This window comes from Euprymna scolopes, chromosome 7 (genome assembly GCF_053919585.1).
Source record: "Euprymna scolopes isolate OS-2025 chromosome 7, ASM5391958v1, whole genome shotgun sequence".
Lineage (NCBI taxonomy): Eukaryota > Metazoa > Mollusca > Cephalopoda > Sepiida > Sepiolidae > Euprymna > Euprymna scolopes.
The window spans coordinates 156,950,264-156,963,932 of record NC_136488.1 but is presented as its reverse complement, the minus strand read 5'-3'; the positions used below and the strand labels follow the sequence as shown (position 1 = coordinate 156,963,932).

Genomic DNA, 13,669 nt, shown 5'->3' with positions numbered 1-13,669 from the left:
CTCAAAGGTCAAATTGCTTAACTTTGACCCCTTAACAGACAAATTTCTGGTCGAAAACGGATTACAAAGTTTTTCCCAAATCTCAGTACCCTGTATATCAAATTTCGAGTCTGTAGATTAAAATCGACAGAGTTATTGTGTCGGGAAATGTACGCAGACAGATACACACAGACACTTTCACTTTTATAGATAGATATGTCGATCACACCTAGTCTTATATACCGAATTACCTCCCTTAGTGTCATGCACTATTTATTATTATATATTGAAACTGATGTACAACGCATATTATTAGGATCGATATATATTAATAAATGCAAGTTTTTTTTCTACACATTATGTAACTAGCATGATTCTTAATAGACGAATACACCGTATAAATAAACTATGACTTATACAACCCTTAAAACATCTAATTAGTATACACAGAGAGAAGCGAAAAACTAAAGTCAAACTCACCGCCAAGTCCGACGGCTCCTTCTTTAAGCCAATGGCTTCGTTTTTCGTTGTGCGTCATATTGAAGTGTTTTTAATATCGTTCTTCTTGTAAATATAATAAAATTACTCAAACGTTAAACAGACATTCTCGATATTTCCCTTTCTCTGTTAACAAGAAGATGTCCATCACGTTGAATGCGTAAAGTTGCGTGAAAGGCAGACATTTAAAGAAAGAAAATATGTTCGTTATTTTCGTACGTTTTTTTTTTTGTTTTTTTTATATTGAAAACGAAAAACAAACAAAAAATAACAACAACAAAAAAACCCACAACGAAAAACAATGAAAAATAATTTATTAAACATTCAAAATAATAACCTATTTTTAAATAGCCATATTTTATATTTGTAAAGTTCGTATCGGTGGGGAAGAATAATTCTCTAAATATGAAAACGCATTTTATTATTTTTAGTTTAGCTCGCGAGTTCCTATCGATCAATCAGGTTAGACTACTTTTTAAAACCTTTTTTTTTTCTTGGTAAAAATGCAGAAGACCAACCCCCCTCCGCGTACTTATTAAAAATGGAGATTGACGAATTAAAAAAAAATGTGTTTCAACATTTTATTTTTTCAGAATTAATATATTTTAGATTTTAATGTTATTGTTTTCATATGCGACTCGATTCTTAGAATTAGATTTCGTTTCCGTATTGAGTACCCGGAATTAGGATTAAGGGCACCCCTATGAGTATTTAAATTGTAGTTAACCGAACAAAAAGTGGTTGAATAACAAATATAGAGCAAATAAATGTTACCAAAAGCAAGATAAGTTTCTCTTCCTCCTACCTGCATATTTTTTGTGCTTTAATTTATTTTAAAGCTTGTTTTGATTTAAAACATTGTTCAATAAGAGAGAGAGGGGGGCAGGTTGCCATCATTATTACCTGAGAACTTGATAATTGCTCAAAAATCAAAAATCAAACCAAATTCCTGTAGAACATTATTTTCGCACGATTGATGACATTTATTTTTGTACCCCCTTTTTTATTCTGTTAATTATATTTAAAACAACTAATTTATTTGACGCTTCTACACTATTGGGATGAAATTGCGGAAATCGTAATACTGAATTTCACATGAAAACAATGGTATCTCCATATTCCTAATATTAAGATGATTATATCCCAAAAATTGCGAAAATCGATTAGGTAGAAAATAAAAAATAGAATTTGATGAAAACGTTTTGATTTAAACAAGATGGCGGCAAATTTTCACCTGCTAACTCGATTAAAGTTGTTTTGTTTAATAATTCAGTAATATTCAGGTAATTTCGACTACATAATTTGGAAACTACCGTTGTAATTTATTACAATTGACAAAAGAAAAAAAAAAAAAATCAGTTGAAACCATTTTTTTTTTAAATCTCCAAACTCCATTTATCGACTACAAAATCTTGTCCGAATTTTGTAGAAGCGCCATATATTTTCCCTTAAAACTTTAAACATGCCCTTCATTAATCCCAAATGTGAGTGATTTTATGAAAAAAAAAAAAGAAAAAAAAAAATGTGCGCAGAGGGGTAAGGGTGGGGATTCGTCAATTTTGCCTTTTTTTTTTTTTAAATTCTTTACATTCATCTATATACGATGAGAAACTTTTATTCATTTCCTTCCTTGTCACAAGATTAAAGACTTGTTGTTTGAAGCGCAATGATACTCTGCCCGTTCTTTTCTTTCTCCTTCTTTTCTTCTAACTTTTTTTGCCGTCTGCTCGCATCTCTTTGCTCACTCGGTATAAGCCGGCAGTTGTCGTCGTTCACCGAGCGTTGCCGAGCGAGACTCACGGAAAAAAGGGATTTAAACTGGCAAAAGTACCTTTTTGTTTAATCATAACGCGCAGTTCTGTAAAGTAAAATTAAACAAGTAGTCTCTCAGCTAGCTGAGTGTGTGTTCCACTGTTCCATCCCTCCCTGATTAGGAAGCCTCCAAGATCCCCATCCCCTCTTACCTGCAATTTTTGTTCTCACCCCTTCCTCTAAATTTTACCCATCTTGGAGAAAAAGAAATACAAACTAACCTCCATCCCTTACCCACAAAAATTTTCTTTTCTCCATTCACCCCCATCTAGAGGGCATCCCCACCTAGAGACTGACCCGCAGAAGCGAGGTTCCTTTTACAAACCTAGTGGAACGGGCAGTCTATCAATTAGACGGGGTTGGGAGGGTCCTACTAATCACCTTTTGTTTTTTCTTCCCCCGCCCTCGACACAAATGAATTATTGTTACCATTTTATTGTTATCTTTTTTGTTTTTACACGTCAATAAAAAATGTTTTAAAAATTGGGAGTTACTAGGACGTCCCCCAATATGAAAGGGTGAATGCGGTATTATGGTGAAAGAAGATACTAGCTGGGAGAAACTTTTGACTTTGTTTAGTTCTGGAGTGACAAGGATGACCAACGACCCCCAAAATCCCCCCTTTTGAGTTGGCCATGTGCCTAAGTTTTTTGTTCATCGTTGTTTTTTTTTTTTCTGTATTTTTTTTAACATGAATAAAAGATTTAATATCTCAAGGCCGTTAGAATATCTCCATTACGTAATTGAACTACATTTTTCTTTTTTTGGCACCGGTTTCTAACGCGGAAACTTGTTTGTTAAATGCATTTTTTTTTATTTTTTATTTTTAAAGGAAACTGTTTTTAGAACTTCAATTAATTTTGTGATAAGTAATTTTAATGTCATGTTTTTTCTCCTTTCAAAACAACCAAACCAAACACCATGAATAAATATTTAAAGATATAAAGAATTTAAAACATGAAAACCTTTTTCCAAAAATTACTGGATTTGGGATTAGATAATCCAAAAATGGTTGATGTGTCATAAAACAAAAGAATCAATCTGACGTATTAAAAAGAAACATGACAATCAAAGTTCAACCATGTGTCAAAAACTTCACATAACAATAAAACACTCAAGTTTTTTGTAACGACCTCTAAATCACCTTGAGTGAGAACCTCTTATCTTTTTCCCCGTTTTAACTAGTCTGATTTCTTCTGCAAGACAGACGTGGTAGGAACACTCACCGTCATCATCATCATCATCATCATCATCATCATCATCATCAGTTTGATGTACATTTTACAAGTGTTGGTTGACTTTAAAAAATTGACTCCCAAAGTAACCCATCTCTGGCCAACTCTTTATTCCTCTTTCTCTCAGCTTCATTCTTATCACTGTCTCCCATAATTTTCAGAAAAACTGACCCTGCTACTTCAACTGTTCTACATCTACTAACCCAACAGCTCTCATCCGTTCATTCACCGTGACCATACCATCAAGGTCTACTCTTCTACACAAATCTTCCTATACTGTTCACATTAAATCTTCCTCTGGGGTACATCACATCATATTCTTCAGCAAATATGCTTCACACATGTGACTTCCTTCAGTCCTGACAGACTATGGATACCCACTGTAAGGATGCCTGTGCATGAAATTTTTGTGGCAAGAGTTGCGCAATCCTCAGCTCTCCGGAGTCAACATCGTTAAATACGAGTGGCAAGTGGAGGTTCAGGACGACTGGAAACAATGCTGAGATAAGCGGAAAGCATATACAGTGCCAAGAATTCCCAAATCGCCCATCTGGTACTAACCAGGCTCAACGTTGCTTAACTTTGGTGATCTGATGAGAACCGGTGTGTCAACATGATTATTAGAGCTATGACAACAGCATATTCTTTTCATTGTTTGACTCGAGTATATATCCAACACAGACACAGTTAATCAACCGAGAACCACATCACTTTATATAAAAGCATACAAGATATAAACGGATACACACTCGAGAGTCAAAACAATGAAAAGAATATGCTGTTGTCCTAGTCCTAGTGATTATACTGTACAAATACATACATATATGATAACATGCATACACTCCTCGTTTATTTCTTGCATATTATTTCTCCTTTTCAAACAACGTTCAGTCAAGATACCCTAACCCCAGGAGGACAAACTATTCTTACTAACCCAGTAAACATTTCGTATTAGGAGTGAATTCGATATCATTCAATTCTGGCAGATTATATTTACAATGCACAATTTTAATGTCATTAAATAAAATCCTGTTTGTTTGAAATTGTTAAACTGACTTTTCATCAAGTGTTTTATTATATGTATTAGCAGTATTATACTTTGGTTTGGTTTGGTTGTTTTGTTTTATGGCATATCAACCCTTTTCGTGTTATTTAATGTCGAATCCAGTGATTTTGGAAATAGTTTTTATGCTTCAAGTTCTTTATATCTTCAAATATTTATTTGTAGAGTTTGGTTTGGTTGTTTTTGTTTTATGGCATATGAACCCTTTTCAGATTATTTAATGCCGAATCCAGTGATTTTGGAAATAGTTTTTATGCTTCAAGTTCTTTATATCTTCAAATATTTATTTGTAGAGTTTGGTTTGATTGTTTTTATTTTACGGCATATGAACCCTTTTCAGATTATTTAATGCCAAATCCAGTCATTTTGGAAATAGTATTCATGTTGCATCCAGTTATTTTGTAGAAGATTTTTATTCTTAAAGCTCTTTGTATCTTCAATCGATAGTTTGTAGTGTTTGGTTTGGTTGTTTTATAGTGGATTTCATCGTTTTTGTTCCCTGTTCGGCAGAACATGAATGAGTTTTGCAATGGGAGATGGAAAAGGCTTACAGTATTAATGTTTGGTACATTTTAAGTTAGGAAACTAGTCAGGAAGTGGAGGAGATAGAAAGAGAACGGGGAAATGGGAAGAAGGAAAATGGGGAAAATGTGTGTTTTTTTGTTTTTTTTTTAGTTTGCAGAACATAACTAAGTTTTGCAAAAGGAAGTAGAAAAACAAAAAGCATCAATGTTAGGTGCATTTCTGCTCAGGAAGCCAATATCTTCAGACAGCCCGATCTGGTAGCACCAGATTTTAGTTTGTGACTATGAGAGTTAATCTACGATATTTGAACGTAAGAACCCATTCTTTAGATGGAAACTCTTGCTATCAAAACATTTGAATGATATAATCAAACACGTATCATGATATTATGTATTGAATTTTTGAAATGATGATTATGTCGATTGACATAAGACAAGAAAGCTTAAAAATATTTTTTAAAGATCATAAATTTAAAATGGCATTAAATCACATGCTAAGCTTCATCTTTTCTGTCAAGTGGAGGAGGAATCCTTCATGACTGAGACAATTTTAATTTTTGTTCCTATCCCAAGTGCCCCTTTTTGGGGAACTGGATTTTCCCCACATTAAAAACCGAGCTCGTATCTAACTCTGCCCTCATGGGGAGGCAAGTAAATAGGAACATGGATGTATGTATGCCTTGAGAAAAAAATCTTTATAAAGTATATCATCAAAAAGCATAAAAAACAGAAATCGTTTTAAGACATCAGAAAAACAAACTTAAAGCAAAAAAACAGTTCAATTTTAAAGTGAAACAACATATTAATTCGGAACTCTTCACTAAAAAGAAACAACATAAGGACGTAGTAATAAGTGCTGGTCTAGTGATAAGTAATAAGATTGTATTTCTAAAAACAAGACTAAGTTTAGGACTCTCAAAATTCATATTAGAATTGCCAGAAGGTTAAATTCAGCTGTAAGCGACACTCTTCTCAGTGTGGGTGGTATGATTACGAAATACTTAATTGCTGACAGAACGAGAGCATGCTACCCCCATGAGTTAAATAAAAGGTTCCGCAGATTCTTGAGTTTGGCAAGATACACCTAAAGAAAGTCGAAGATTACAGCAACCAAAACGTTGTGCAAATAAAACTCAAAATGGGAACAGTAGTCTGAAGAATCCAAACAATTTAAACGTATCATGACTTGAAAAATTGCAATTTCTTTTTATTACTGTTTGTAGATTATTTTCAATTTCCTGAATGCAAACCAGGACTTTTTTATGATTCACAAGTACATAACCATTATTAATCCTAACTTTTTGGTTGCTTTTGGAGAAAAAAATTATGCAAAAATTTGTAAACATTTATTGAATATTTTTGGCCTCATTCTTTTTAAAAATTGAAAGTATGCAAAAATAACATTAGAAACAAATGTTCCAACATTTTTCATGATCCATTTTTTAGGCCAAATCATCATATTTGACATATTATTTTACTTTGAAAGGAACAGATTTATCTTTTTTTTTTGCTTTTTTTTTAAAAAATTAAACACAATAAAAATATTTGATAAATGTTTGTTAATCTATTTTTATTTTAATAGGAATTTTTTAAATACTTTATATCTGTTTCTTTGTTGATTTTCAAAAATGTATCTGACTATAAATTATCAATTTGAGGACTGATAATTTGTATTATTTATATATAACTAGTCTGAGTGTTCGGTATTCCCAGGTGTTTGAAGGTGATGTTGAGCAAAAAAAAAAAGAAAAAGAGTGGTAGTAGGCAGACAGACTCGAACCCGTACTGCAAAGGAGGAAAAGAACATGAAAAAACAAAAACATGATGTCTTTGCTGTTGTGCCTACCGCCAAACGGGAAGTAACGTAGCTTTAAGTTAAGGCTAGACAATCGAAAAGAGGGAATGACTTTCGAAAATATCGGCGAAAAAAGCGATCTCTCCCTGTAGAAAAGTGCCCAGTTGAGGGTGAAGGAATTAATGTTTTTGGCCATTTTTTTTATATTTGTCGTCCGAAGTGTCAAGCTTCAAAACAATGTCAATCTTGTGAAAATCCGTCGACTCTGTCAAAAGTTTTAGGCAGACATACAAACAAACATACATACATACATTTAAACAGACAGGTGAGATTTATATTATAGAAGATTATTAATCCTCATCTCAAAAATTTAGAAACATTTTAACAAATTGATATAGACTGGAATTTACAAAACAAAGAAGATGAAAAAGACTCGAAGCTCTTTCCATTTCATAAGAACCTCACTATTTAATTAATTGGAATTCTTGTTGCGATGAGTAATTTATATTATTTATCCAGTTATTTATTGCAACTGTTATCCTCATCTTCTAGTTGTTATTTCATGACGTTTCGGCCAATTATTCTTCAGGTGATTAACTGCAACGGGATAGGAACGCTGAATCTCCTAATGTTATATAGTGGGGTGTCATAAAGGAGATTGTATCATAAAGGGAATAGTGTCAAGAAGGAGATTCGTGTACGTGATCGTCTAGTCTCTAATCTTATTGTTCATGTCTTCGTGGGTGTGTGTTTGTGTACATGCATTTCTTAACATACCTTTTCATTCATGTGTCGTCGGTTGTTCCTCTGGTGTTCCTTGTCTCTTGGAGGGGAGCTGGCCTGTTGGATGAAGAATTCACTCCAAGATGATAATTAAGGTTTTATGTTTTTATTCACCTTTCAGAGGTCGACACAGAATGGAGGTGAACCTTGCTTGTTTGATGGTACACGTCAGCGTCCTCCCCAGCCCAGGGGGGGGGGACAGCTGAAAAGCCGTCTGTCTTCTTCAACACCCGAAACCAAACTGCTCAAAAAAGAATCAGCTAACCTCATCACATGACACCACGTCATCTGGTCAGCTGACCCTTCTTCTGCAAACGTGTCCACTGTCCACGTTATTCACCTGTCTCTCTTTCCCTCCCTCTCCCTCTCTCTTTCTCTATTCTCTAATAGAGACACAGAGAGAGAAAATAGAAAGAGTAAGAAAGCCAGAGAGGGGGGGAGAGATGCTCTTTAACACTAACTGCTCTATCTACTATGCCACAGTGGACAGAGACGTTGAATCTCTACGGTTCCAGGTGAGCATTGTCTGAAGTTAGTGGTTTCAAAGCTGGCCAGAGGCTTAATTGGCCCAAAATGTGGTGAGACGACAACAACTATGGAGGGCAGTAATTGCAGTTTGGAGATTCCGCGTTCCTATCCCGTCACGGTTACCCACCTAATGAAGGCCAGCGGAATAGTTGGCTGAAACGTTGTGAAACAACAACTATGAAGATGAGGATAACAGCCCGCAATAAATGGATAACAGTCCGCAATAAATGGATAACAGTCCGCAATAAATGGATAACAGCCCGCAATAAATGGATAACAGTCCGCAATAAATGGATAACAGTCCGCAATAAATGGATAACAGTCCGCAATAAATGGATAACAGTCCGCAATAAATGGATAACAGTCCGCAATAAATGGATAACAGTCCGCAATAAATGGATAACAGTCCGCAATAAATGGATAACAGTCCGCAATAAATGGATAACAGCCCGCAATAAATGGATAACAGCCCGCAATAAATGGATAACAGCCCGCAATAAATGGATAACAGCCCGCAATAAATGGATAACAGTCCGCAATAAATGGATAACAGTCCGCAATAAATGGATAACAGTCCGCAATAAATGGATAACAGTCCGCAATAAATGGATAACAGTCCGCAATAAATGGATAAATCACACAAGTTGAATTCTAACAATTACGGTTGGTTAAAAAAACATGACAAAAACAAGTTACATTTTTTCATTTCTTTGATGAGCAAATCAATTTTTTCTGTGATCATTTCTATTTGAATTGTGTAAATAATTTATATGGAATGTGAAAATGTTTTGATTTCGAAGGCAACAACCAATGAATAATATGATGTTTTCTTCTTTTTTTACAGTACGATGGCCAGAGATTTATTGAAAAAGTTTTATTTTTATCAAGAAGAGCGTATTCAAACGTATAAGTTGTTTGAAGAGTGAGTTGTCCTATTTTTGTTTTTCTCTTCCATTTTTATTTGTATGTGGAGAAATGTTTGTAGTTTAAAATTATATATATATATATATATATATATATATATATATATATTATATATGTCCTTGTCTGTCTCTGTAAGGAACGGTCTCTACCAAACTACTTTGTCAGTTTTTGATCTACAGGCTTGAAACTGGATATATAGAGGATTTGAACCTGTAGAATAAATTAAAATCGTTTTTAACCATTAAAAATAGCTGCTAAGGGGGTCAAAATTGCAAAAAAAGTAGAATTCGGCAGGCGTAAGTTGACTTAAAGTGTTGCTTCTATCCATGTGCATATATATATATATATATATATATATATCTTTAACAATGTTATTTTTAAAAAGTTTTTATATATACATATGAACTTTTGGATAAAGGGTAGGTGAAAAACCTACAAAGACATACTTTATCAGTTACGGTGTTAGGGTTTCCAAAAACAGTTGTTCTGGAATATGTTGTTTTGGTTAAGTAGCTAGTAGCACCCAAGTCATATATTTTTTTTAACTTTTGAAATCACTACTATATATGGGGTACAATATAATAATCAATAGAGAATTGGCTCTATAATAATAAATGTGAAATCTGCCTGAATTAAAATATATTTAAATATATTTTGTGACCGGGCAATGCCGGACAGCCTGCTAGTAATAATAAAAACATTGTGTACACTACTCAGGTGCATCATGACTCATCAAAAGTACACGTGCGTGGAAAGGCTGCATCAGCACTGGTGGGGGGGGGGGGAATGTATTCAGGACGTAAATGTCAAGACAACAATCCGTGTAAAGGAACTTTATTATCATGATAAACAAGTGAGAGTTACTTCCCTTGTCTTTATAAGAACTACTTACTGGCACAGCGTTAGTTGGAGAGGGGAGTGTATTAGGAGTGTAAATGCCAAAACAACTATCCGTGTAAGGGAACACTCGACTTTATTATAAGTGAAAGTGAGTATCACCGGGAGATAACGGTGACCAATTAAAAAAAAGGTTGAACCCTATAATAGTGCAGGTGTATTTTTGACAAATTTTGAGAAGCATGAGAGTTTTAAAGGATGCCAACAACCAATGCAAACAATTTTCTGACTTTGTGTGTGTAAATAATTAATATATATATATATATATATATATATATATATATATATATATATATATATATATATTTGGCAAAAATGGTAATTAGTAAAACCTGAAGAGAGTGCTCAATACTATTGCAGAGCAAATATACGTTTTATTTTTTATTACTGTTTTATCTGTTCAGTTACATATGTTTCGGTTGCCGGACCATATTTACAATCCAGCAGCCTCGTCAGACAAGGTGTGATGAGGCTTCTGGATCATAAAAATTGGTCCAGCAACTGAAACATATGTAACTGAACAGATAAAATGGTAATAAAAAATAAAATGTATATATATATATATATATATATATATATATATATAGTCATCCACATACAGTACTGTTTCACTGTTTCACAGCTCATCGGTGTGGCTAGACAAGCAACTACCTCAAGCCAGGATTGGAACCCGACCGGCCAAATGATAGATCTCTCTTTACTGATAACTAGCTGACCTAAACATGCTCATGACTGTGTAGCAACATATTACTGCTTATGCAAAAACAAATAATATATATATATATATATATATATATATATATATATATATATATACACACACTCTTTATTTGTTTTTATATTTTATATTTTTTTGTTTTTATATATATATATATATATATATATATATATATATATATATATATATATATATATACTGCGTCTCAAATTATTAATGAGATAACATTTTTTTACCAGTTTCAGAAACTTACCTGTAGCTTCGGAAACGTTGGCAATGCTGAGCTGCGCCTACTGTGAAATTTTCGTACTGTTCCGCGCAATGTAAACAACTTGCCATCATAATTGCTGAATCCACGGTATTTGAGGTGTGTCAAATTATTAACAAGGCAGTTTGTTTCGTTAATAAAATGGGTCGTAAAGGTGGTTTGAATAGTTCTGAAAAGAGTGCTATTACAGAACAGCTAGCAAAAGGTAAAACTACGCTCGAAATATCGAAAATGATAGGAAGGTACAATCAAACTGTAAAGAACTTTGTCAAGGGCCGTACAAAGGTACGTAAGATTAGCTGATAAAGGTAAATCTAGAGTTGTTTCACGTCATTCTCTATTCCAAATTAAACATGAAGTTGTTAAGAACCCTGGGCAGACAAGCCGAGAAGTTTTTGACCAAGCCGGATTGAAGAATGTCTAAAAAAGTACCCGATGTCGTTTTGAAAGAAGTGGCAAAGTCTGTTAAGCCTGTAACAAAGCCTCCATTAAAGCAACATCACATACAAAACCGACTGAATTGGGCAGAGGACAACATGAAAACGGATTTTCCAAAGTTTTGTTCACGGATGAAGTGCGTATCACTCTTGATGACCCAGATGGCTGGAGCAAGGGATGGGTCCTAGATAGACAGCATCGTCATCAGCGTTTAAGGCACCAACAAGGTGGTGGTTGGATAATGATTTGGGCTGGGATAATCGGAGGTATTTTTGTTGGCCCGTGGAGAGTCCCAGAAGGCGTAAAAATTTTAATGCTTACATAGCTTTTCTGAAGGAGCACTTTGAACCATGGCTGAAGAAGCAAAGGTTGATATTCAGAAGAACCATTATTTTTCTGCTAGATAATGCTCCCTCGCATGCAGCAAACAAAAGCAAAGAGTATTTGCAACAACTGGGGTTCTCTGGGCTATGGGAGATGGAGTAGCCTGCGAATTCACCAGATTTGAACCCAATTGAAAACTTTTGGAGCATCATGAAACGACGCCTCTATGCAAGTGGACGCCAATTTAAGAGCAAAAATGAGTTGTGGGATGTTCTCCAAGAGGTATCGTGAGGAATAACTGTTGACAAAATCACAAATTTGACTAATTCTGTGGACCAATGGCTTTTACAATACATTCATAAAAAAGATTGCATATGCCCTACTAATTATGTCAACATAGAAAATGCTATGTAGTTATTGTGTTCTAAGCATTTTTCCTAGTTCATTTAATGTTTGAAAATTATTTCAATAAACAAGTTATGAGTATATTGTGTTTTTTTCTCAACCTCGTTATTAACTTGACACTGAAATCAACAGATATTCCTATCTTCTGCCATAGTTTCGCTAATACTGCTTTAAATACTTTTATTTTCTGACTAGCGTAGCTGAATAGTATTGTAAGCACTTGCTCAAAGTTTCATGGATTTTTATTCACTTGTTCCTTAAATATTTAAAAATAATGTAAACTCATTAATAATTTGATATGCAGTGTATATATATATATATATATATATATATATTCTTTATTTGTTTTTACATGAGCAGTAATATGTTGCTACACAGTCATAAGCATGTTTCGCTCAGCTAGTTACCAGTAAATAGAGATGGCCTCCATAGAATGGAAATAGGCACAAACTTTAATAAAGACTTTTCATATCTATCTGCGTAAGTATACTTTGATAATTATGTTTCAGTTTGAAGAAATATGGTATAATAAAATTATGGGTGTTCATTCATGCCTGACCTCCATAGAATGGAAATATGTCACAAAGTTTAACAAGGCTTTTTAATATAGATCCACAGAATATTGTGATAAGTGTTTCAGTGTGAACAGGTATGGTATAATAAATTCTGGGGTTTATCTATTTTATTTTTATTTTCATCATATTTTGCTTTGGTTTTCATGCCCCCAAATTCGAAGCTATCTCTTTACAACCCTTCCTTTTCATAACCTATCATACTTTCATATATCAGAGTTCATTTTCTGTAGGCTGTTTTTGAACCCAGTCAACGATGGGTACTTTTGCTAGTATATATATATATATATATATATATATATATATATATATATATATATATATATAGTAAGTTATAAAAATATATATAGCAATTAAGCTACACAGAATATTCTGCGTTTCATTCACGTTAGAATTTGTCAGGCTTATGTGCATAAGCCTGACAAATTCTAACGTGAATGAAACACGGAATATTCTGTGTAGCTTAATTGTTATAAATATTTTTATAACTTACTACCTAGCTCTACCTATATATTGAGCACTGTTGAAGTAAATATTTAAAAAAAAGTAAACACCATGACAAAAATAAAACTAACACTAGCAGAAATAATAATAATAACAATGATAATAATAATAAACCAACCCCGGACAAGAACAACCATACTATAAATAAAAATACTAATAACGAACAAGATAAATGCAACTGTAGACACTGCACACTTTGCCCAGTTCAAAATAAATGTCTAACTAAAAGCGTAGTTTATCAGGCAACAATATTTGCGAAAGAAAACCCGAATAACAAGAAATATTACGTAGGCATGACTTCCTTAGATTTCAAAACCCGATACTATGACCACAAAAGTACATTTAACGATAAAAAACACCGTATAAAAACAACACTAGCAAACAAATACTAGGAACTCAAAG

General features: G+C 33.6%; 2 protein-coding genes across 2 annotated transcripts in view; one reads left to right on the top strand and one right to left on the bottom strand.

The window, feature by feature from the left end:
* Window positions 1–717, bottom strand: part of LOC145280096 (putative mitochondrial 2-oxodicarboxylate carrier) — a 65,288-nt gene extending 64,571 nt beyond the window's left edge. The window contains exon 1 of the mRNA XM_080131821.1: window positions 460–717. Coding sequence (XP_079987947.1) covers window positions 460–517 — 58 coding nt within the window. The 5' untranslated portion in view covers window positions 518–717. The remainder of the gene's footprint in view (window positions 1–459) is intronic.
* A 153-nt stretch (window positions 718–870) lies between these two features.
* LOC145280098 (required for excision 1-B domain-containing protein-like) overlaps window positions 871–13,669 on the top strand; it is a 42,030-nt gene continuing 29,231 nt past the window's right edge. The window contains exons 1-2 of the mRNA XM_080131825.1: window positions 871–939; window positions 9,062–9,139. Coding sequence (XP_079987951.1) covers window positions 9,066–9,139 — 74 coding nt within the window. The 5' untranslated portion in view covers window positions 871–939; window positions 9,062–9,065. The remainder of the gene's footprint in view (window positions 940–9,061; window positions 9,140–13,669) is intronic.